The sequence below is a fragment of the Gobio gobio genome (assembly GCF_949357685.1).
Source record: "Gobio gobio genome assembly, chromosome: 22".
Taxonomy (NCBI): domain Eukaryota; kingdom Metazoa; phylum Chordata; class Actinopteri; order Cypriniformes; family Gobionidae; genus Gobio; species Gobio gobio.
Genome location: NC_137118.1, coordinates 6,356,284 through 6,380,842, shown reverse-complemented (window position 1 = coordinate 6,380,842; position 24,559 = coordinate 6,356,284). Strand labels below are relative to the sequence as shown.

Below are 24,559 nucleotides of genomic sequence, written 5' to 3'. Positions count from 1 at the left end.
TAGCATTATATTTAGATCTATAGCATTATATTTAGATCAATGGCATTATATTTAGATCTATAGCATTATATTTAGATCTATAGCATTATGTCGATAAAAGCTTTTATCGGACTAACAAGGACGTTTTCAGTTCTGGGATATCCTTATAGTATGATGACCTCTTATATGTCAAAAGAAAACATTTGATTTCTCAGTTCATGACCCCTTTAATATGCTACATTGTTTTGCTGTTTAATATTTTTGTGGAAACCATGATACCTTTTTTCAGGATTATTTGATTACAGTTTTTCTCCGTTGGTTTGGCTCATTTCTTGAAACAGAAATTACATTCTCAAACAACATGGACAAATCTCCAAACCACTTGGCAATTGTTCACCACAGAATAGCGTTTCTCATTAATTTCATCAAATTGCAAATGTCTAAGTACATGTCTCAATGTCTCAGTACATCTTTGCAATGGATTAAGTACAGGTAGCCTACATTTAGCACAGTTTGCAAGTGAATAGATCTTGTTGATCTAAACTGATTGTTTGATTCTTAGTCTAATGGTCGTTTGCTCCAAAACGTATCAGCGTCATTTCATTGTATAAGTCATCACATGCACAATAGTCTGTTCAATTGTCAAAATTAGTCAAGAACATAATACCGTAAATACCATATATGAATCCCTTGGAACATTTGATAAATTTATTACAGCAATTGACAGCCAGGTGAAACTAGAACTTGACTAACAAAGGAGTACTTTCTCACATCTCAGATGACCAATCAAACAGTATGTTTAGTTACCTGACAGGTGCTGTCCATGACTGTGAATGACTGTGAAACATATATGTAAAGAGCTTGACCATGCAGGACCAGTACAATTTCTGAACATGGAGGCACCTGGCCAAGTAAATGAACAAGGGCAACTGCCTGCTCGAGGAAGAGTGAGGATGAGAGGGGGAGCCCGTGGAGGAAGAGGGGTAGAGAGGGGAAGGGGGTAGAGAGGGGTAGAGAGGAGAAGGGGGGATGAGAGGGGTAGAGAGGAGAAGGGGGGATGAGAGGGGTAGAGAGGAGAAGGGGGGATGAGAGGGGTAGAGAGGAGAAGGGGGGATGAGAGGGGTAGAGAGGGGAAGGGAGTAGAGAGGGGTAGAGAGGGGTAAAGAGGGGAAGGGGTAGAGAGGGGTAGAAAGGGGAAGGGGTAGAGAGGGGAAGTGAGGGGTATAGAGGGGGAGGGGAAGAGAGGGGTAGGAAGAGGTAGACCTGGAGTAGGATGTGGCCAAAGAAGACGGGGACCAAATTTATCAGATGCGATTCTACTGAGTACCCATGGGTTGACATTGAGAGGCTGGACAGAGACTTCAGCCCAACCTCAGCAGATATAAAAAACAAAACTTTGAAAATGCATGAATGAATCGAATGATTTTACAAATGTGGAGAGAAATAAATATTTTCATCAATATGCAGTACTGGTCTTGTGTGTGCTGTTTGGTCATTATATTCATATACTTTACTCTAACAATTTCTCTGAAAAAAAAAATCAAACCCAGATTATATCATTAGAAAAGTAGAAATTTTACAATATTACAAGTGTTTACAGTAAGATTGAGAACAGCAGCGTGTGGATGGCCAGGAGGGTGAGGACGGTAATTTTCATTGTTTTTTGTTTGTGTGTTATATTACAGTATATTATGCTGTATACATTTTCTTTTTACTCTGATGTATGGAAGTTACTTTATGTGTGTGAATGATAATGGTTACAATTTCCTTGTCAGTATGAGTGCAATGTGTGATGTCAAACCTTGGAGGCTACTCCTACCCTACCTGAAAGGTGGACATGAGGGATATTTCAATGGTCCTCTGCCATAGTGACAAAACATCTAAACATTTTGACTTGCAGTGCTTACACAATGCCAAAGGGACGAAGCGTTTTGGGGGCACTGACTGTTTAAATGAGAAGGAAATTTAGTTTTGACACATGAGTGAACTGTTTTGGGAGAGGTATGAGCTTTTGCAGGTGAACCATGGTGTTCTGCCCAACCATCCACGTTACTTTGGCAAAAGCACCAAGAGTGTTGAGAACGTCCGGTCTGTTTCAAGAAATGAGCCAAAGCAATGAGAAGGATCTTTGCCATTTTGGTGGCACTGACTATTTATATGGGAAAGGAATTTAGTTCTGAAGCATGAGTGAACAGTTTTGGGAGAGATATTAGCTTTTGCAAGTGAGTTATAGTGTTGTGCTGAACTGTAAGACTGTTTTGCCAAATGATCTTACAATTTTGAGAATGTAATTTCTGTTTCAAGAAATGAGCCAAACCAACGGAGAAAAACTGTAATAGAAAGTTCAAAAGAACAGCAATTATTTGGAAAATAAATCTTTTGTAACATTATAAATGTCTTTACTGTCTCTTTTTTGATCAATTTAATGTGTCCTTGCTGAAAAGTATTAATTCTTAAATAAAGTATAAAATCTTACTAACCTCTAAGCTTTTGAACAGTAGTGTGTACATTTTATAAACACTAGGAAAGTGTAACATTTTTCATGTAAAATCATTAGAAATGCCATGAATAACAGTAATAAAAGAAGAAATAAAAAAGCAAGTTTCAGTCACACTTTAGTTTAGGTTCCAATTCTGGCTATTAACTATGACTTTTGCCTTAATAAACTCCTAATAAGTGCTTATTATTATAGTTAGTAAGGTAGTTGTTAAGTTTAGGTATTGGGTAGGATTAAGGGATGTAGAATATGGTCATGCATAATAAGACATTAATGTGCTTTATGAGTACTAATAAACAGCCAATATCCTAGTAATATGCATGCTAATAAGCAACAAGTTGATAGTGAGAATTGGACCTGTGGTGGAAAAATTTAATTATAGAAGAAAATTAATTCTGCATGAGAATTATCGTTCACATTTATCCATACATCAAAGAACATTATGCATGGCTTTCTGAGTTCATATACATAAGAGAATGTTTTGCTATGGGCTCAGTGTACATCTAATTTTGTTAAAGTGTCAGGATGAAAGACATATGGGGTTATTTGAGTATGTGTGGAAAATTACAGAAGGAGTGCAGAATGCTGACCTTGGAAAGGGTATAAAAGGAAACTGTTTTTGTTTAGTCTTTAGACAACGCTCTGCAGACATTCAGGATGGCTGTATGACTTGTTGACTCCTCTTTTGCAAAAGAATAAACCGTTTTATTACATTTACAAAGATGTGTCTCTTATTCAGAGTTGATTAAAAACTGCCACGACAGACCCTAAACTAAAAGTTTCTTAGCTCAAAATTACATTTCTGTGGTATCAAGCACACATGCCATTGTTCTACTTGATTAAAGGATTGTACGGCGCCTCTGCCTTTTCAACAACCCATAACACTGCATCCGCCCATTAGTGGCCATATCCGCCCCACATCACAGCTCATATAGAACAGTATGAAGAGAAACACAATCTCACTTCTTCAGCATCACCAGTTCAAGCATACTTATGTGAATTTGACGGAGATCCGGGAGTGAACCTGTGATTTATGTAGGCCTAATGTAATCTGTAGGGCAACCTTTTCCCATGCAGTCAGACACAGTGGGTTGGTGAGGGGAATCTGGAGCCAGTAAGCTGCTTCAGGGGTCAGCTTTCACGTGCTGCTGTTTTCCCTCTGTCTGACACCATGTAATGGCATTATACATCGCAGCATGGAAACAAATGTTGTCCCCACTTAAGTGCTTGGTGAATCTTGTGACTTTCCATTGGCTTCAGGACCAGCACCATGAAGACGTATTGATGATTCAAATATATTGATTGCATTATGCTGAACTGTTCACAATGATCAATGCACAAAGCTCTCAGCTGGTTTTTATCATGGTGAATCTTTCATTTAATTCATCATTTGTTGTCTGAATTGTTTTGATATGAATCTGTATGACCATATCACCTCCATACAGGGTGGATGATGAAGCCCAGCAGGAAAGACAGAGACCTCAAATCAAGGTACACTACACAAAATCCACTTTTTCTACATGATGCATTTTTAATGGTTTAGTTGATTTCATCAAATTTGTCATGCAGCCTCGGCAGAATCCATTCAATGTGCGATCGCAGAGAGATGGAGCCAGACTTAACAATGGAGTGAAGGAGGCCGATCAGACACCTGCTGAGGGTGAGAATCTCTTCTCAATTTATCCTCAAATTGATTTTTGTACACTATAAGAAGTGGCTTAATTTATTTTTTCTTTTTTTTTAAAAAAGGTGACAGATTCGGACATTATGGGCCTCTGTTTAAAACTTAATAGTTAATTGAATTAAATAATTGAATCAACCTACTTGAATTAGTAAAATCTGTTTTGTAATTTCTACAAATAATATGGCGATTTTTATAGAATTTTGTAGTGAAATTATATCATGCTGATTTGACTGTAAAAATTCCGGAAATTTTCAGCCCCTTTGAAACCCTAATCGTGGCCACCAATAGCGGCCCAGAATGAATAATTTGTTCCCACAACTTAATAATTTGTTCTCTCGATTTAGTAAATTGTGGCTATGTTGCACTAATTAGTTAAAACAAGGGATCGAATTATTACAACGTGGCCAGATTTGTAAAACGAGCGAACAAATTGTTACAATGTCACCACGATTTCATTAAATTCAGGAACAAATTAGTAAAACGTGTTGATGTATTAGTAAGTCGTGGGAACTAATTGTTAATTTATGGCCATTATAAACATTTTTTTTCCCCGTATGTCATGTGCAGGGACCTGTAGACAACTAACCAATGTACTTTGGTGTTATTTAATTATTTTTCATTTTAAATTATATAAATATTACTTATAGCATTTAGTAATGTTTTGTTTTTACATTTTCAGTTTTCATATTAATGTAAGTTTTATGTGCTTTTTGACATTTTTATTAGTTTTTGTTTTTTATATTTCTATTATATTTAATTTAATTTTTTCATCTAATGTTTATCATTTATATTTTTTAAGCTTCAATTATTGAAAATTATTTTTTTTACGTTTTAGTTAACAATAACATCAGTGATTTACAGTTTTTACTGTAGCATATTTAGCATTTTCATTCAAATTCAGCTTATTTTTTTACAACATACATACCGTCTCTCAGCCTTTGACAGATTTCTCTGTGATGCAACATATGTGATTGCCTCAGATTTAACAATTGTGTGATGGTTTTGATACTGTTCAGTCCAGTAATACACGAGATAACAGATTGTATTTATTGTATTTTTAATGGAGTGGATGTTCTGAAGAGCAAATGGTCAGAACATATTTCTTGCAATAACAGTAAGTTTGTTTGACTGATCCCCATTGAGAACAGCATGTTTACCTCTTCTGGGCTATGGTGTTGGCTTGGGCATAACAACTGAATGCTGTCTGCATGCATACTGTATCTGTTAGTGTTAAACCGGTATTTGGTCACAGTAGTTTGTATAATTTAATGCTGCATTTGTATTATACAACCCCAAATCAGAAAAAGTTGGGACAGTATGGAAAACGCAAATAAAAAAAAAAGGAAGTGATTTCTAAATTTACTTTGACTTCATCCCCCCACTTAACACAAAATATTTAATGTTTTGTCTGGTCAACTTCATGTCATTTGTAAATATGCATCCTTTCCTGTCATTCAGACCTGCAACACATTTCAAAAAAAGTTGGGACAGGAGCAATTTAGGGCTAGTAATGAGGTAAAATGGTTAAATAATGATGTGATTTGAAACAGGTGATGTCAACAGGTGATTGTAACTATGATTTGGTACAAAAGCAGCATCCAAGAAAGGTCTAATCCTTTACGAGCAAAGATGGGCAGAGGATCACCAGTTTGCCAACAAATACGTGAGAAAATTATTGAAATGTTTAAAAACAATGTTCCTCAAAGAAAGGTAGGAAGAGATTTGGATATTTCACATTCAACAGTGCATAACATAATTAAAAGATTCAAGGAATCTGGAGGAATTTCAGTGCGTAAAGGACAAGAGCGCAAGCCTAAGCTGAACAACCGTGATCTCCGATCCCTCAGGCGGCACTGCATCAAGAATCGTCATTCATCTATAAGCGATATCACCACATGGGCTCAGGACTACTTTGGCAAACCTTTGTCAAGTACCACAATCCGTAGTTACATCCACAAATGCCAGTTAAAACTGTACTGTGCCAAAAGGAAGCCCTATGTTAACAGTGTCCAGAAGCGCCGCCGACTTCTCTGGGCTCGGAGGCATCTGGGATGGACCATCACACAGTGGAAACGTGTACTGTGGTCAGATGAAAGTATTTCAGGTATTTTTTGGGAGGAATGGACGGCGTGTGCTCCGGACCAAAGAAAAAAAGGATCATCCAGACTGTTACCAGCAACAAGTCCAAAAGCCAGGGTCTGTCATGGTATGGGGTTGTGTCAGTGCCCTTGGCAAAGGTAACTTGCACTTCTGTGAAGGCACCATTAATGCTGAAAAGTACATAGAGATTTTGGAGCATAATATGCTGCCTTCAAGAAGACATCTTTTCCAGGTAAGTCCATGCATATTTCAACAAGACAATGCAAAACCACATTCTGCACACATTACAAAGTCCTGGCTGCGGAGGAAGAGGGTACGGGTACTTGACTGGCCTGCCTGCAGTCCCGACCTGTCTCCAATAGAGAATGTGTGGCGCATTTTGAAGCGCAAAATGCGACAACGAAGACCCCGTACTGTTGCCCACCTTAAGACTTGTTTGCAGGAAGAATTTACACCTAAAAACAAAATTACACCTGAAACACTTCATCACTTGGTGTCTTCAGTCCCTAAATGTCTTTTAAGTGTTGTGAAAAGGAATTGCAACATTACAAAGTGGTAAATTCTTTACTGTCCCAACTTTTTTTTTAAAGTGTTGCAGGTCTGAATGACAGGAAAGGATGCATATTTACAAATGACATGAAGTTGACCAGACAAAACATGAAATATTTTGTGTTCATATTGTCTGCAATGAAATACATTTACATTTACAAGTAAATCACTTCCTTTTTTTTTTTTTTGCGTTTTCCATACTGTCCCAACTTTTTCTGATTTGGGGTTATATTATGTTGGCACCAAACATGTTGGTCCACCATGTTGGTCTCCGGTTTTTCATTATGAAAGTATCAAAAGCTTCTTTGAGGTCATACAGGAACAAATTATTCAAGAAATTGTTAACACTCAATATTAATTTGTGCAAGTACAACAATAGACTAGATTTCAGGATTTAACTATATCCCTTTTTGTATAATTAGTATAGAATAACTAAGCTGTAGTTTTAAAATTGGCATTGAATGTAATGTGTGGCATTTAGCTTTATTAGCTTTATGTGGAGAAGTGCCGTTCCTTGAAATAGTCTGGCCAAAAGATTTCCGTAGAAAATTGAAGCTGTTGTAGTGGAGTTATGTAATGTAATGGAGCTGCTGAACTTTAAGAAGATTATACAGAGAAGTATGTTGTTCTAAGTAGTTAAGCCGCCACGCATGACCAGCCTGTACCTCATACATAGATGGTACATTTTTTGATTAACTTATTATTATTGTGTAGTCAGGCTAATATTATTGTCATGAGTGCAAAGGTCAATATAAAAATGGTGAATATCTGGAATAGGACACAAACTGTAAATGTGAAAATGTGAGCTAGAAGACTTAATACCGCCGTCATATTCTTTGGCTTGCAAACATTAATCCAGTGCATTTCATCTCATCGCTATACCATTAAAATGTAATCAATTAACAGATAGTGTACTGCTATTGGACAATAACAGAACCGGTAAATGAAATGCAAATTGAATTCATTTTGAAAATGAATTCACTTTTTTTGTGCATGTACAGGTATGTGTCTATGCCCCTTCTTTTACTGCTTCATTACTCAACCATTTGGTTATTTTCCAGAGCCTTTCCTTCCAGTTGAGAGCTACTCACTCCATCACACTACTCTAAACACAGAAAACACTGACACCCAAGTAGCCACTCAATGCAAACCTGTGCCAAAAAAGAGACTCCTGCTGTATTCCTGCGAGAACTCTTCCCTGGACACCGGCAGCAGTGACAAAGGAGTTAGACAGGTCGTGACCCCTGCTCCCAGAGGCATCCTGAAGCACAACGGGTCCAGTTGTAGCTCTACCGACTCCCTGCAACTCCACATTCCCACCAGTGATGGCAGCAGCAGTCAGTCCTCTGCTACGGTCAGCCCCATCAGTCCTGAAACTCCCATCAGCCCTCCTCATTCCCCCTGCTCAGTGCTCTCTGCTTCAGGGTGGTTAGATAGGAAACAGGTCCGCTTCTCCTCCGTTGTCGGCCCAATAGAGAGAGTACAAGGAGAGCACAGTGTGCTGGAAGAAGATTGGAGTCCTGTGTTGGACCAGGATAGAAGTGATATCACGGAAAACGGTAACGTAGTTGAAGTCGTGAGAAGTACTTAAAGGGATTGTTCACCTAGAAATTAAAATTCTGTCATCATTTACACACTCTCATATTGTTGCAAAATTGGATACGACTTTCTCCTGTGGAAAGTGTTTTTGTCCATTTAGTTAACCCTCTGGGGTTCTTCATTTATGAGTCACACTCAGGGCCTTCGGGTCAAAAATGACCCGGAGGGCTGGATTAATATAAAAAAAGATTTGAGTAAAATCAATGAAATATATTTTTGTTCAATAATATTTTTTCTTTTCTTTTTTGGTGTTTTGAGATAATTTTATGATTAATAATTAATATTTATGCAATAATTATGACCCATTTTTTCCCATTGAATATAATAAAAAAATTATATATATATATATATATATATATTTTTTTTTTTTTTTTTTTTTTTTTTTTAATTTTTTTTATTAAAGCTGTATTTCATTTTAGAGTCAAGCCTAGGCCTCATGAACGCAATTTTTAAAATGAGATTGTGCCATCCGGTGGACACATTGAGCATTTTTATCACACAATAGCACATTTTTACCACTATAGTGGATCTTGCGTTTTATAAAAAAATGTAAAAAATTGTAGCTTCATCGGAATGGTCCTAAACTTGGTGACTTTATTGGTACACACACACACACACACACACAAAAACACACGCACACACAAATGAACGCGTGCCATTCCAAAAGCTAATTGTGTTTTGTGTGTGTGTGTGTGAGTTTTTTTGTCTGTTTTGCACTCTTGATGTTTTGGAGATTCACCCCTTCACTGTTGAGTCCTTTTTTTCTGCATCCTGGCTGATTTTTAGATTGTATGCACAAAAAAACTCTGTATTTTCATATTTTTGCCAATTTCCCATTAATTTCCTATGGGGGTCATTTTTGACCCGAAGTGACTATTTTTTTTTACGACCACTTAGACTTTTCAAATCCTGTCCCCAAAATTTGCATTTTTGTGTGTGTTCATATACCAAGTACCAATAAAGTCACCAAGTTTCGGACAATTCCAATGAAGCTACGATTTTTAACATAAAAAAAAAAATAAAAAAATCGGGTCAGAAATGACCAAAGACCCCCAGAGGGTTAAACATTGGACATACATTGTATGGAAAAGTTTTGCAACCACATGAGGATGAGTAGATGATGAGCTTTCAATTTTGGGTGAACCAACCCTTTAAAGAAGGGAATTAGCACAGACTTTCCCACTTCCTGTGGTCTACAAAGTTACAAAAAGCAGTCAGGAGTCCCTTAAAAATCACGAGCGTCCCCACATGATGATCATTGAGCCTAGGAAGGACAGGTAGATGGGTTGTCCAACCGGACTCCTCAGAATAGTTGTGACTGAGAAATGCTTAATGCAAAACCTTTTTGGTAAGACACCCTGATCATTTCAATATAATAAAACCCTAAAAATGAATCCGAGTGAGTTAATCAGCCAACAAATCTATCAACCTGTGATTCAGTAGTTCACATGCTAACTCATTAATACATCCTGGTACTAACTGCATGTGCGTGCATACCTCATACATACAGCACATGGCTTCTGGTGAATGCTTGTGTGCATATGTATGTTGATTAATCTGCTAATGGTGATTAGTAAATAAGCACTGCAAGAAATGACTATTATCTGAGTGTTTACTGTATGATCATCTGATGACAGGAATCATGGTCAGATGTAATTTAATGCAATATTGCTTTTGGAAGTCATTAAAGTATTATTCATTCTCTATCAATTTCATGCAAATATAAAACTTTCCAACTGGTGGTTGTCTCCATTGCAGGTCGTCATGAGCTTCATGGTGAGCCTCAGTCTTCACAGGTGTCCAACATCAACCGCTCTAATGAAGCAATAGGTAAGGCCATTGAGTTGAGCGCAGAGGGCCAGACTGATAAGGTCACAGTGGAAGAGGGTCGCTCAATTTCAAAGTTACTTGAATGGTTTGGGAGAGGCTCTCGAGATGGAAAGCCGAAAGAGTCGCCAGTCAAGAGAGAGATGAATGAAGAGGAACCAAAAGAAAGCCCAGAAGCCAAGTCAGAAGATTCAGTGCCTCCAGTTGACCAGACCAAGCCAACACCAAAACCCCGTAGGGGGCTTTTTGCATTGTTTCCAAGAGTGGAGAAAAAAGACAAGATTCCAGAAGTCCGAGCATCTGACAAAGAAGTGATAAGTCAATGTAAAACAGAAAGTTTAGAACGTGAACCATCTGAGGCAAATGATAATATACTTCAGCAGATCTCTGTTCCTAAAGAGAGCAGGATGGCTGAAATATTACAAGATAAAAACAAACCAGACAGACTTATATGTGAAGATACTGCTCCAAGAGAGAAGTTTGACCAAGGTGAGGCATCACCAGGAAAAATGGCCAACTTGAAGTCATTCTGGGAAAAGGGGAATAGAGGACCGAAAATACTAAGCATTAAAAAAGAAGAAAATGAGACATCTCAACTTGAGAATTACCACAACGCTTTAGACAGAAGCTTGTCAGATTCAGACATCAGCCCATCAAACTCCAAACCCAGTGATCCAAACCCAGTTGATGTAGAATCTACAAGAGGTGAGATTTCTTCGGTCTCACCTAGAAGAGCATCCAATGATGTTGATATGTCCACCATATCGTCACATGTAGATGGGAACCCTTCTAGTTGGGACAGCGATAAAGTTTCAGAAGGCTCAAGTAGTGAACTACAAACTCTCACAGTGAAAACGAATGTCGAACTGTCACCCAGTTCACTGCTAAAATATAATGATAGTTCTCTGGGCAGTGAGCTACAGGAAGAGTCAATCTGCAGGGATATATCACACCTGAAGAAGGAAATGTCCCTCAGTCAACAGGAAGATAAAGTCTCGATCAATGATCTCAAGTCATTTTGGGAGAAAGAAAAAAGTGGCCTTAGAGTAATTGTAGGTTCACAAACATGTACAGCCAATGTTAAAGACCCGCGCACAGAGTCATCTCCAAAATGTTCTTCAGTAGAACTTTCTGAACCTCAGTTTGACATCAGGCCAAACAGCCAAAGTTCCCCAAACAGAATGAGCTTCAAAGAGGTTGGTTTGATTGCACAAAAAGAGATGGAAAAGACTGAGGAAAAACAAAGAAGTCCAATTAGAGTGTCATTACAAGACCTTCAAGAAATCAGAGGTAGGATTTCATACGTCACCATGAATATTTCTCATTTTAAACCGTCCGTTTCAGAAAAACACTCGAAGCCAAGTGCACCATCATCTCCCCTCAGAAGTCTCCCTCCAAAAGGTCTACATGATAAGCCACAGTCTTCTGACATTTACCAACCAAAAGACCAAGATCAAACCAGAACGCCCAGCCCATTAAGGCAGTCTAAAGTTCCTCGTAGAGATTCATATCCAAACAAAGAGTCCAAGAAGGATGGTTCTCCCTTAAGAACCTTTGCAATAGATATCAATCCCGGCGATAGGAGTCCATACGATGTTAGGGTTAAATCAGGGCAAAATAGGTTGTGTACGCCTCCTGAACACCAAGGGAAGACTTCAGAAGGACGCAGTGATGATAGACCCATCATTCTTAAAGAACGAAAGCTGTCAGTGGACTCTCTGACTCGGTTTTATATCCCCCTGAGTTTACACCATTACTTGGGCATACCCGATCCGACGGTCTTATATGAAAGAGAACAAGTTAAGGTGCAGGCATGTGAGACTTTTGAACAGGTGAACCAAGGCAGAGTGAGCAATGAGAGCTCCCCTTCTCGACAGTCCCTGGCTGAATCGGAGGAGATCACCTTTGACTCCTCGGGGAGCTCCACACCTGAAGCCTGGTCAATCTCACACACCAGTTCATACTGTGAGCTCACCTCTCCATTTTGGTTCAGTCTAGTTTCCAGTAGAAAAGGCGCTGATTGGTTCGGTGATTTTTGTGGAAGCAGGGTTTATGTCCTTAAAATAAGTGCTCCTTGAGACCTAAGAAACATGTACTTGATGCTTTGCTCAAGTAAGATACTCAACTTTGTAGACATGAAAAATGTATCTATTTATTGTTCTGGACCACATCCACTTTTTAAGCCCTGCCTCTACTTTTTTCAATGATCTAATTCAATAATCAATCATTTTTTTCTATAAAATAATGAAAATTCCTTCAAATTCCTGGTAAGTTTCATATTATAACATCGTGGGTGAAATATGAATTGTTTACAATTACTGTCAAATGAACAAAAGTACCTTTGACACTGATCATAAATCATTTTACAATCATTAATGTCTGTTAATTTATTAAAAATGCATTTTTATATTTCATAATTATGTTTTATAATAGTTTGTTTTAAGTATATAACTAATATTAAATGATGTATTATATGATTTATATAGTTTATGGAATTCTATGTCATTTTAAACAACATACATTGTGCATAAATCTTCTGAAAATCAGAAAGCTAATGGAACCATTGTGTATTTTCTCAATATTAGCATTTCCAATGAGATATTCAGTACTAATATTTATATATGATGTATAAGACTTCTGCTTTTGTTTGGTTTGCTGATTGCTTCTTGTTATGGGCTGTGACAGGGGACAGTGAGGATGAAGGCCCTGTCAAAGCTGCTCTGGAACGAGCCAATGCCAGACCCATCTCTATTTCCAAAAGTCTAGAGGACCTGGCATCCACACCTTTACGTATGTTTCCTTGCTCTTTCCTACAATGCCTTCTTATTCCAAATAAAGTCAAACATGTTTTGATGTTTGGGGATCGTGCTATCTTGGTCCTGTAGGAGTGACTCTTTCGCCCTCTGCTGGACATTTCTTTATAACTCAACATCTCTAACCTAATCAAACAATAGTATACACAACACGTTTATAGAGCATTTTTATTACTATATGCTATTTATTTATTGATTGATTTTTTTGTATTGTATTTTATTATTTAACAATACTTAATAAACCAAGAAGAGAGATGGAAGACTGACCCAAGGAGTGATGTTAGGATGAGTATGGAAAATGGTAAATATGAGTCTTTTCCTTTTTGAAAATAAATTAATAATGTCTTTTTCAATGTGCTCTTCTATGGAGTAATGAACTGATGTTTCTTGGTTAGAAGGCAGCATCTTAGATGCATTATACACTTGCATTATTACATCAAGAGCAGGAAGTAAGCCCGTGACATTAAATTAGCATTAAGAACATTAAACGTCCTTTTCATAATTGACCCTTGGTCTTTCATGTATAGTTTACGGTCTGAAACGGCTAAGGGAATGCATTAGCTGACGCATGAAAATTTGATGAGAGCATGGATTAATGCCAATGATTAAAGGTGGTTTGCGTCCCATATCACCTGAATCATGCATAATGGTGAGGTAGATTAAGTAACTAAATACATTCTTTATATAAAATATCAAATGATCAATTCTAAATGCCCTTAAACCTCTTCAGACTTCATTATTTCCACTTAAACTCCATCTGGATGGATCCAGAATATGTGTCCATTAATCGTTTCTGTTTCATTGGTTTAAGTGTCTGCAGTCACTCCCAACACCAAAACGTCCTTCTCCGACCCAGAACAGGTGAAGATGATGAGTATGTCTGTACCTGTATTCATGCAACAAGAGGTAAAATGCTCACCAAAACTCACGAGCCTCCAAATGCTAATGTTGACTAACAGCTTCCACACTGGATTTCTGCCTTTTTTAACCTGCACAAATGCCAACCATCTCCTGTCTAATAGATGGATTACGGAAACAGTGACTGTGCATCAGTGAGCAGTTTCCACTTTGACAGACTGAGAACATGCAACACTCCTTCTAATTTTAGCACTTGCTCTGAAGTGGCCTCCATGTCCTCTGTATGTGACCCCAGTCTTTAGCACAACCCAGTCATGCTAAACAGAACTAATATCACTCTGATATAATACAAATGAACACATTCATTTATGTTTTGCACACTGTGATGCTATTATGAATAGATTTCTATACAGATCTGTGTCTTTGTGTGGGCTATGTATAGGTCACTGGCAGTGTAATGAGCATCTACAGTAGTGAGTTTGGTAATGTGGAGGTCAAAGGCACAATCCAGTTCGCCATTCACTTTGTACAAAAACTGGGAGAGTTCCACATCTTTGTTGTGCAGTGCAAGGACCTCGCCGTAGCGGATGTTAAGAGGAACCGATCTGATCCGTAAGTGGGGTAGCAGGACAAAAAAACATTTTACCAGGAGAATATGGCTTCTCTCTAGCTATAAACATGGATACGCAATAATACATGTGGTTTGTTTGGTTGAATTGAACTTTAGGTATGTTAAATGTTACTTGTTACCTGACAAAGCAAAATATGGAAAGAAAAAAACATGCGTGAGGAAGAAGACTCTGGATCCAACTTACAATGAAATCCTACGGGTATGACAATTCTAAACTTCTTGAGATATGTTTTGATATAAATGTATTAAACATAGTTGTCTATGCAGTTTAAGATTCCAATGGAGATGCTGAAAACCCAGAAGCTGAACATCTCTGTGTGGCACAATGACACGTTTGGCCGTAACAGCTTTCTTGGAGAGGTTGAGGTTGATCTGGCCGAATGGGATTTCAATAACACACAAATGAATGAATATCTACTCAAAGGAAGGGTAAGATAACAGTACTCATGTCTATTGAGTCAGGACAGCCTTTTTGGATAGTTCAGGGCTCTTGAAACTGCATTTTCAATATCTATGTGTTAATTGCACTGCCTCTGCCACTGTCTTTCTTTATCAAAACAGGTTCAGGTTCCCACCAGGCCAAAACATTCTGTCGGTGGTGAGGAAATGAGCGCAGAGATTAAAGTAGCTCTGCGTTTTCTCCCGCAGACTTCTCACAGTAGGTTTATGATGCTGACTCTTTTTTATTTGACTAAAAAAGCATCTGCCTTTCTGATAACATGTCAATTTATGTAGGTCACAAGAACAAGGGGAATGGTGAGGTGCAAATATGGGTGAAAGAATGCAAGAATCTGCCTATTTCCAGGGGTGTTTCCATTGACCCTTTTGTCAAATGGTAGCTATTTTTTTTTTATTAATTTGTATATGTTTTGGAGTATTAGATGTGGAAGGCTCACGTGTGTGAATTCTGCCTTTTCAGCGCAGTCCTCCCAGATGCCAACCGAAAAAATCGTCAGAAGACCAGAGTGTTGAAGAGGTCTTCTAACCCAGTGTTTAACCACACCATGGTGTACGATGGCTTCAGGCAAGAGGACCTCAGAGAGGCCTGTGTGGAGCTTACAGTGTGGGATCATGACAGACTCAACAACCACTTCATTGGGGGTATTAGACTTGGTCCTGGAACAGGTAATTAAAGGGCATGTTATAAATATATATTTCAAGAAAATGAAATCGAAAAATGTCATGACTGATTGTCAATATTATCTTATTACAGGTAAAAGTTATGGCACTGAAGTGAACTGGATGGACTCTAACGCTGCCGAAGCAGCATTGTGGAAAAGAATGTTGCAATCTGAGAATGAATGGGTGGAAGATATGTTACCTTTGAGAATGATGGTCATGGCAAGAACGTCTAGATAGTAAGAAAATGAGGCATGGTGACACTTTTGAACAAATACACGAAAAATGAGTGTGTACATGAAGAAAACAGTATGTCGGAAGACGGTATGTAATGTTAAATATATAGAAACTAACTTGGTGGTTCTTGCCATTGTTGACAAAGAAAACAGAATGAAAAATAAAATATGCCTGTAAAGTATGTGGGTTTGATGTCTTTAAAACGAAATATGTCAATATGCTGCAAATAAGTTAAAAAAGATGGTTTGTGAATTACATTGAAAGAGTATCCTAAGACACTGTCATTTTAATAAACGTTTAAAATGTCCAACTGCCATCACTTTTGTATGTAACATTCTGAATAGTAGCCTAATAAATATAAAGCACATTTGTGTGTGTGTGTGTGGGGGGGGGGGATAACTATAGACTGTGCCAGCCAGGTAACTGCCAAAGTGACTTAACACAGCTCGACAGCAACCGATTGTGGAAAAAACTAAACAAACTACAAAACCATCGTTGCTCCTCCCTGGCTCCTCCTATGTGAACCCATGTTTACGGGAAGTATCGCGATATCTTTGGATTCGCCATGTTTACGGGAAGTGTCGCGATATCTTTGGATTCGCCATTTTAGTTCCTCCGAGTGTCGTCGCAAGTGCGTTGCATCTACTCCGTCTTTACTACGTCTGATCTTTAATAAGTTTCTTATCCTGTTAAATCTTTTTTCTTGGATTTTCTCCCCCTCAACCAATCATCGTAACAACACATCAACATACAATTTAAGGTAAGTTGCTTCAGTTATAAACGGAGATATTTGTTTTCTTTGCTTGAGGAAAGCGCTTTGTCACCCAGACAAGGCGCGCGGACCGCGGCCTGCTAACCACAACCACTACGAACATTGTAATCAATATTAAGAGGTTGTTCATGTGTCGATTATTATATTAAACTTAGGAGGATGCATTGACTTAAACGTACTTGATAAAAATTCCCAAATCTCGATGTTTTGTTGGATGTTGTTTGCTAATAGCGACAGCGATCTGTTGTGTGCGTATTTTCATTACCCTCATGCGATCCTTTAGGCTAAAGATTAGCGAATTAAAGCAAAAAATATTTTACAAATCCTCGTGTTGTTTCAAACTCGATTTGTTTAGTCGAACATTGAAGGAAATATGTGGTGGATTGCCCGTTAGCAATCACTTTTTCGCTTTTTTCCCAAAATAAATGCGAATGATGCCGCCATTCTGTTTAAATTAATGCATTTGTGGTGTGTGTTCCGAGTAAAAGTCAAACGACAAGAACATTGTGCGTAATATATTGATTTTATAAAAAATATTGTGTTGTGCAAGTTAACTGTTATTTATTTCCTGTTAATGGCATTATATATCTTGTTTGTTTTTTCTATAGAGTTTCCTTAATTCATATCCCGAAACACGGCCATGATCACCAGAAAAAGAGGAAGAAACAGCCTTAACGATGATGTGACATCTTCAAGTACCTCCCACGAGAGTGATGGCGCTTCGAAAACCAGTAATACAAGTGAAACGAACACGCACACTTCTCCAGAAAGTGACACCAACGAATGGGGCCTGGATGACCTGCTTAGCTCCGAGTTCAACTGGGACCTGGACAACGATGTGATGGATGTTTTTGGCAACTTAGAATCACAGACCAACGATGAGATGAGCCAAAGTATGGTGCTTGACGTTCCCGTATCCCGCAGCAGAGGTGCGGTCCAGAGGTCAAAACTGCAAGACGTCTCCGGTCGGCTCATCAACAAGAACGCCATCGCCGCAAGGATGAACCGACTGAAGAAGAAAGAATACGTCAGCAGCTTGGAGCATAGAGTTGGCTCTTTGGCAACGGAAAACCGCGTCCTCAAGCAGGAAAATGGGAATCTCAACAAGCGAGTGGAAGAGTTGGAGAATGAAACTAGGTACTTGAGAGCCGTGTTGGCCAATGAGAGCATGCTGGCTCAGCTGTTGTCTAGATTGAGCGGTGTGAACGGCATGAAATTCTCTACCTCGCTTTTCCAGGAATCCAACGAGAACGACCACGATTATGCCATGCCGAGGAAGAGGGTGAAGGTGGAAGACAAAGAGACAGCAGGCGGTGTCTGCCTGCATGTGGACAAAGACCACGTCTCGGTGGAATTCTGCACCAAGTGTGCTGAGAGTTCAAGCTTGTCGCATAAAATGTAGGGTCAAGTATTTTACCTTTTCAACGTTTCCCGAGACTGAACTTTGCACAAGGTGTAAATGTGGGGACATGACGACAGTAGTCAAAGATAGAGTTAACTGTTTAAAATGTGTGCAGAGCTTGAATGGCATGTCTATTGAACCTGCTTTCAATACAAGTTACTGCTAAACTTGTTGACAGTTTTCTTCTAGGTGCTTGGTCCGCCATGCTGGACGAGTGGGTCACAGAACATCCATGCCTGCTGAAATCCATGGTAAGGATCAAGATATAGAAGACCGCACAGAACTGGTTAACTCCTAAGATGAAGAGTGCTTTTTGCCAGTTCACGGCACAATATGAACTGTTAATATACATTTAAGTTTTATTTTTCATTTTCATTTGGTATACGTTTAAAGCATTGCAGATAATCTACACAAAGAAATTCAGTATTGTGTTTTGAGTTGCATATTTAGGATGTCTATTGGATTACATAACTGTAGTATGTAATTTCAGTTAAAGTAGACTTTGAGGGAATTAAGTGGACTACAATATTGTTTAAAAGAAATGTAAATGGGCGATGTTTCACAAAGGGCTTCCGCTTAATCCGGTAATAAAGCACACGATTACTCCGTGCTGATATATTGTCGATTCGACACAAGTTTGTACTTGCAAGCTTGTATTTTGCTGAAAACAGATGAGCCCTTTCTGAAATATCGCTATATTTCTAAAGAATGTTTTTCATGTAGAACCCTTATTTTTTTTTATGCTAAAGTGGATTTTGCTGTGGGGAAAGCTGAAGAGTCGGGACCAGCGGCTTGCATCATGGCCTGGTAAATTTAAAAAAGGTAGTACATAAAACCGTGTAAGTTACAGCTTTTACTGACTCTATCACACCCCTAAAGATGTCAGATGCTGTTGTGCTCATTTAGCATCTAAATGAGTGTTTAAACTTCTGTTTTGTGCTAATGTTTGCTTACAAGACATTGAACATCTGTGTCACATCCATGTGTTTCATCTTGATTTGTTAAAGCACTTGGACTTTATTTGACAGTTGTCCAGATGAAGAGAGATGGTATGTTTTGAAGGGTTTTGATTTCTGAATAAGTCATCTATATGTGAGATGTAATTGAGATCCAAAGACTGTGCAGGCACATGGCTGCAACTGTGCTGAAATGTAATAAATTTTCTTTTGAGTACATGCAAAATGCTTTGTGTCCTATTAAGATATTAACTACGCTCTCCTTCTCTTTTTAGACAGCACTTTCTTCGCTCTCTACAAGAGCCTTTCTTGCCTCTCTTCAAGGTGGATAAAGAGTGGTGGTGGTTTCTCCCCATAAGGTGTATACCACAAAATTCTCTGATAATTCAGTGACATCGAACTAACGGCTGGGGCTCTTTAGTAATGCGGATCAACTTAAGCAGTTCTGAAATGTATAACCCTGCAGTTCCTGTTACTTATCACTGGAAATGCATATCACCTGTCAGTGTGACTAGATCAAACATCTTGAAGGGACAAATAACCATCTTGTAGGGTTGTTTCTGACGTGCGAGATCCAAACAAACTCCGATTAGTGTTGTCAAAAGTACCGACCCCGGTACCAAGTTTGTACTGAAATTTAAAAAAAGTGACGTTTTGAGCACTGTCTCGAATCATAAACACCCCTGACTGACCATTGTGCTCATGCGCTCCTCGGATGTGTCTGATTGGCTACAACGATCAACGCACAGGAGCGTTTGAAAGCGGGAGCATCTGAAAGCTAGGGCTGCGCAATATTTAGAAATATCGCAAGGGCACGCAATATTTGAATGATTTTAATAGGCTACTTCAACATTGTGAAAAGTGTGTTTTAGGTTGACGCATATAGCAGAGAATAGACTGGGCACATGACTGACTTATGCGACTTGCTTGACGTTAAAAAGAGTTATTAAACGCAATAACTTGCGAAAAACAACTCCTTGCAGTCTCGTGCTGTCTTACACACACACACCGAAACATGCGCACAAGCCGTTCTTTTTTTCGTGTCTTGTTACACACTCATGTCAAACACACACACAGTTATGTCAAAATGGCTGTCTTGATGAGTATTCATGTAAACACAGTCGGTTATGATATCAGTTGGGGAAAGAAATAGATTTTACACACTTAAAGCAATATCGTACCGCATATCGCATTATTTAACAAGGATATCGCATTTTTCTTCAATACCGCACAGCCCTACTGAAAGCACAAGCAAGCGTGGACCGGTAGGCTGATAGGCGCCTGCATTCAAACGCTCACGTGTGTATCTAAGCGCTCTGTGAAAAGTGTAATGGATGTGTATTTACAACATGTTTGCCAATCACAGACATATTTGATGAGGGCGTGAGCACAATGGCCAGTCAGTGGTGTTTACGATTGCGCTCAAAGCGTCACATTTTATAAATGTCACTACCAACTTGGTATCATGCTCGGTTCTTTTGACAACACTAGTTCTGATGCACAAACGCATAATCCCACAAGCTTGTCTCTGCATGCACATGTCCTGACATGTTCAAAAATAGTTACACCTGACTTCTCTTAATCTCTGGCTGCCTAGTAATTTGACCCACACTACACCCAGTGTCAAACAATGGAATTACAACAAACATTCAACACAGTATAATGGCTCTTACTCGTCTTAATGCCATCACTGTTGTTTTGAATTTAGAAATATATATATATTTTTTGCTCTTGTAACCGCTTGCATAAGAAGACTTCAGTGATCATAACATTTAAGAATTTAATGTTTCTGAAAAATGTCCACATAAAGTAGATTTTTACTTGGTCATGATGTCTCTAATATTGGTGCAGTTCTTTTCTCTTTACCCATCTAATTATATACTATAAATCTAGTTCTGAAACATTGACTGGATTGAGTTGTGATTTAGAAGCTAATTCATGCGTCGTCTCCACAATTTTCTTTCGGTTTGCATTTCAGAACTCTTTGGTTGATCGCTGCAGTAGGGGATTGGAAATAGTGCACATTGAAAGGTTTCTTTGGCAGTAAATGTGTGTTGTTGTAAATAAGATGCATAAGCTTTGTTTCTCAGTGCATTGTTTTTATTATTACTTGCCGACAGAACCTGGTTATTGATCCGAATGCTTTCAATTTGATCACTTATAAGTTCTAGGTTGGCAAAAGGCATTTGTTTACACCACTTTTTATCCACTTTGTTTTATTTTTCACATTTGACACGAACACAAATTGTGAAGTAAAGCTTTAGTTGAGGTTTTGTAGTGTCTGTGGTAAAACTACATCCAAGCAGTTTATTTTATTCAAGAGTAGTGCTGCCCGATTAATTGTAAAATAAAATAAAAATTGTCTATTAAACCTTTGACAAAATCACAGCGGAACATTCAAATCTGCATTGGTGCTGCTGCACAATATCATTATTTCTGTGTTACAAATATTCATATCGCAGAAGTATTGGGTACAAGTTTAAACTTCAGATATAAAGACTGATGTCTACAGATCAAAATAGAGGAAATCACTTTTTGAACACAAAATGTTGCTACAAATAACGATTGTATCGTTACATCACCAGGTGGCGGCAAGCGACTATTAAAAGTATTTGTCATTGAATCATTCATTCAAGAGATTGTTTCAGAAACGCTGATTCATCCAGTAATGAAACCAGTTAAGTATTTATGACGGAGTCATTGAATTATTAATTTAACCCAATTTTTTATTTATTTATAATTCATTAAGATTAATTATACATTTTAAATAGACTGCAGCAATTAATGTTTTGTTAGAACCCTAAGTAAATTACGTTGTTTTTGTAGAAGTCTGTTCTGAAACGTGATCTCTGTTTGAAAGAAAAATAGTGAATTTAAATGTATCTAGAATTGTGCGGCTCTATTTCCAAGGAATGGTATAGAGTTATAAAAACTGCAATACATATAAATACCTCAACAAGTGATTTAGGTTATCTGTGGATCAGATACAAATGTACAGTGGACCGCATATATTGATCAGTTATGTTTATTTTTGTGGGAAAAGACATCAAAAAACAAGAACACATCTGGCCGGGTCATTGTATTGGATGAGCGTGGTTCATTTTTAACAAAGATTTAGAATGTCAAATATCAACAGTAACTGCTAACCACAAAGCTCTTCAGAATCGGGTATTTTCAGAATTTTTAGGTAGATATCAAAGTGCTTCGAGCTCAAGTAGGTTCCAAAGAAACCCTGCAGCAGTAGAACAACATACATCTTTCGTACAACGGGTTTGCTCAGGTTTATCCAGAAGCGCATCATGTTGCCCTTCTCTGGCATTGGTGCACTGTTATACCTGTAAGACAATTGGAGATCAGTTACATAACTTGCTGTAATCTATTTCTAAGAAAATAAATATGTAATAATAATGAGAACTAACCTGGCTGCAAGACCAGCATTAACAGGCAAGGCCAACAAAATAGGATATATGCCACCTCCAACCACACCCACCAAAGCCCCTCTTATCAGGGTACAGGTTGGGCAGTTCAGGTCACCTAGAATAATAAAGTTCATCAATGCAAAGCAATCGGAAGGACTCTGAGCTTTCACATCACTGGCGTAGGGTCGTCAACAAAAGGTAAGTGACGAAGTAAACACCAAACAATGCAAATGACATTAAACAATAACATAAAAAAAACATTCGATTTTCATACTGTTGCATTCGTATAACGTCATTTGTTTTTATAAATGACGATTTGCTGACTCTTTAACAAGAGTCAAATTTGAGACTTTAAACTTTTAGTGCCGGGTTTAATGCTGATGCGAGTCATGTGGAAGCTCCTTAAAGGGTTAGTTCACCCCAAAAAATCTGTCATTAATTCCTCACCCTCATGTCGTTCATCTTCAGGAACACAAATTAGACCGCAACCCCCATAGACTTCAACATTATTACCAATATCACGGCCCAGAAAGGTAGTAAAGACATCACTGAAATAGTCCATTTGACTACAGTGATTTAACTTTAATGTTATGAAGCGACAAGCTTTTTTTTAGCAAAAAAAACAAACTTTATTCAACAATTTCTTCTCTTCTGTGTCCGAAAGTATCTGACACAGAAGAGAAGGAATTGTTGAAGAGTCTTTTTTTTTCCGCACAAGAAGTATTCTCGTCGCTTCATAACATTAAGGTTGAACCACTGTAGTCACATGGACTGTTTAATGTCTTTACTAACTGGCTGTTTCAGAAACCTCTCGGGTTTCAGCAAATATCTTAATTTGTGTTCAGAAGATGAACCAAGATCTCACGGGTTTGGAACAGCATGAGGCTGAGTAACTAATGACAATTTTCATTTTGGGGTGAACTAGCCTTTTAATGCTAATTGACGTACAAAAATGCAACCATACCTGACATTAGGGGGTTTGTGACGGTGGCAGTGTACAGAGCTGCAGTTGTCAGAAAGGGAAGCACAGCCATGGGAAGACTGGAAGTTATTCGTCCTTGGGTGACATTGAGTACACGTCTGAAAAAGCTGTTGGCTACCAAACCAGCAAATCCAGCGTTGCCGGCCAAATATATGGGGCCGTATGAAAATAGTTTTCTGTTGGGGGTAAAACGGGTAACTTTCATTAACTAATGCAGTGGACTACGTTGTGACATTGTATATAAAACTTACTTGTCGATATCAGGGAGCCTTTCAAACTTCTTATTCAGCATTTCAATAAACATTGTCCTGGATATTGTCTGGCTTTGGCCTGTGTCTTTCACAAGCATCGCGTTGTCCGTCATGTTGATCTAAAGAGACATATTTCAATAACAAATGGACTCCCAGCAGACAGACCACCTTTTAACAAGAACATACTGAAATTGTGGTGAAGGCTACCACTTTCACATGACATTTCATGATTTCTGTAAATAAATCGAATTATTACAAAGGATATTTGTTTAAATTGGTAATTAAATATGGATGCTTTCTATTTTTTAGCTCTGGATATTTATTAAATTCACCGTTACAGAATTTTAGACACATGTTTATAAACTGAACTTCTTGATATAGCGTTTTAAAAACGCAGCGCTTACGGTAAGAGACGCGTCGACGGTCAAACCAGTAGTAACTCATTCAACCCAATGACAGCTGCTTTGTTGACATGTAGCTGAATGTCAAATACAGTCGTATCCATGTCTGTTTGTTTACGACTTCAATTGCACATGGTCAACAGCGCATGTACGCATTGTAGAATTGCTACTTACCCACGAATGAGCTTTTAAATAAGCGCTAAACTACTTCCATCCGCTGTTCGACAGTCACGGTGCAGTGCCAGCAGGGCGCGGCCATGTCTAACCACATGTCCCAGTCAACTCTCACCCCGAGATCCAGGAACAATACGACAATTCCTATTGGTCCGTTCGTGCGCCAACTGACAGAACGGACGCACGCCATTGGAGGACGCGCCCTGTCAATCCCCGCGGGTCAACCCTCTCGTTGCTAAGGCGAAACTGGTGATGATGCTGCTGCTGGTGATACTGCACCCACCGTAGAGAGAGTCTGCAAACCAGCTT

The 24,559-nt window shown here is 38.5% G+C and overlaps 4 protein-coding genes across 9 annotated transcripts in view; 3 read left to right on the top strand and 1 right to left on the bottom strand.

The window, feature by feature from the left end:
- The window catches only part of sytl2a (synaptotagmin-like 2a), a 31,233-nt gene extending 14,972 nt beyond the window's left edge, over positions 1-16,261 (top strand). The window contains exons 5-19 of one of the 5 annotated variants that reach the window (XM_079804155.1): positions 3,922-3,967; positions 4,046-4,136; positions 5,227-5,274; positions 10,167-10,238; positions 12,921-13,025; positions 13,296-13,349; positions 13,860-13,954; positions 14,071-14,187; positions 14,349-14,518; positions 14,634-14,736; positions 14,805-14,966; positions 15,099-15,195; positions 15,273-15,372; positions 15,457-15,662; positions 15,751-16,261. In XM_079804155.1, the coding sequence (XP_079660281.1) occupies positions 3,922-3,967; positions 4,046-4,136; positions 5,227-5,274; positions 10,167-10,238; positions 12,921-13,025; positions 13,296-13,349; positions 13,860-13,954; positions 14,071-14,187; positions 14,349-14,518; positions 14,634-14,736; positions 14,805-14,966; positions 15,099-15,195; positions 15,273-15,372; positions 15,457-15,662; positions 15,751-15,896 (1,612 nt within the window). In that variant the 3' untranslated portion in view covers positions 15,897-16,261. Of the gene's footprint in view, positions 1-3,921; positions 3,968-4,045; positions 4,137-5,226; positions 5,275-10,166; positions 12,201-12,920; positions 13,026-13,295; positions 13,350-13,859; positions 13,955-14,070; positions 14,188-14,348; positions 14,519-14,633; positions 14,737-14,804; positions 14,967-15,098; positions 15,196-15,272; positions 15,373-15,456; positions 15,663-15,750 lie in introns of all 5 variants that reach the window. The other 4 variants (XM_079804152.1, XM_079804153.1, XM_079804156.1 and 1 more) reach the window with 4 other exon arrangements.
- On the top strand, positions 7,813-8,400 carry LOC307119105 (uncharacterized protein; the record flags this gene model as incomplete). The annotated part of the gene is made up of 1 exon (XM_079805184.1): positions 7,813-8,400. One exon carries the CDS (start codon positions 7,813-7,815, stop codon positions 8,398-8,400), a length of 588 nt encoding a protein of 195 aa, XP_079661310.1.
- A 226-nt stretch (positions 16,262-16,487) lies between the features above and the next one.
- Positions 16,488-21,107, top strand: crebzf (CREB/ATF bZIP transcription factor). Its single transcript, XM_079804407.1, has 4 exons — positions 16,488-16,653; positions 17,274-18,063; positions 18,246-18,318; positions 18,817-21,107. The coding sequence occupies exons 2-4, from the start codon at positions 17,306-17,308 to the stop codon at positions 18,898-18,900; spliced, it is 915 nt and encodes a 304-aa protein (XP_079660533.1). The 5' UTR covers positions 16,488-16,653; positions 17,274-17,305; the 3' UTR covers positions 18,901-21,107.
- Position 21,108: 1 nt separating this feature from the next.
- tmem126a (transmembrane protein 126A) lies at positions 21,109-24,356 on the bottom strand. Of its 2 annotated transcripts, none has more exons than XM_079804408.1 (5): positions 24,251-24,356; positions 23,676-23,794; positions 23,407-23,600; positions 22,443-22,557; positions 21,109-22,358 (listed from the first exon to the last, which is right to left on the bottom strand). In XM_079804408.1, exons 2-5 carry the CDS (start codon positions 23,786-23,788, stop codon positions 22,166-22,168), a joined length of 615 nt encoding a protein of 204 aa, XP_079660534.1. In that variant the 5' UTR covers positions 23,789-23,794; positions 24,251-24,356; the 3' UTR covers positions 21,109-22,165. The 2 variants fall into 2 exon arrangements, with proteins under 2 accessions (XP_079660534.1, XP_079660535.1); XM_079804409.1 differs by having other exon boundaries at positions 24,080-24,339.
- Between the last annotated feature and the right edge of the window lie 203 nt (positions 24,357-24,559).

Excerpts from the sequence above, each read along its gene's own strand:
- tmem126a (XM_079804408.1), bottom strand. The coding sequence starts at position 23,788 with ATGACGGACAACGCGATGCTTGTGAAAGACACAGGCCAAAGCCAGACA. Across the intron at positions 23,601-23,675 it reads AGGCTCCCTGATATCGACAA|AAAACTATTTTCATACGGCC; the intron begins GTAAGTTTTATA and ends TACCCCCAACAG. Across the intron at positions 22,359-22,442 it reads AATGCTGGTCTTGCAGCCAG|GTATAACAGTGCACCAATGC; the intron begins GTTAGTTCTCAT and ends ATTGTCTTACAG.
- crebzf (XM_079804407.1), top strand. The coding sequence starts at position 17,306 with ATGATCACCAGAAAAAGAGGAAGAAACAGCCTTAACGATGATGTGACA. Across the intron at positions 18,064-18,245 it reads TCAAGCTTGTCGCATAAAAT|TTTTCTTCTAGGTGCTTGGT; the intron begins GTAGGGTCAAGT and ends ACTTGTTGACAG. Across the intron at positions 18,319-18,816 it reads CATGCCTGCTGAAATCCATG|TGGATTTTGCTGTGGGGAAA; the intron begins GTAAGGATCAAG and ends TTTATGCTAAAG.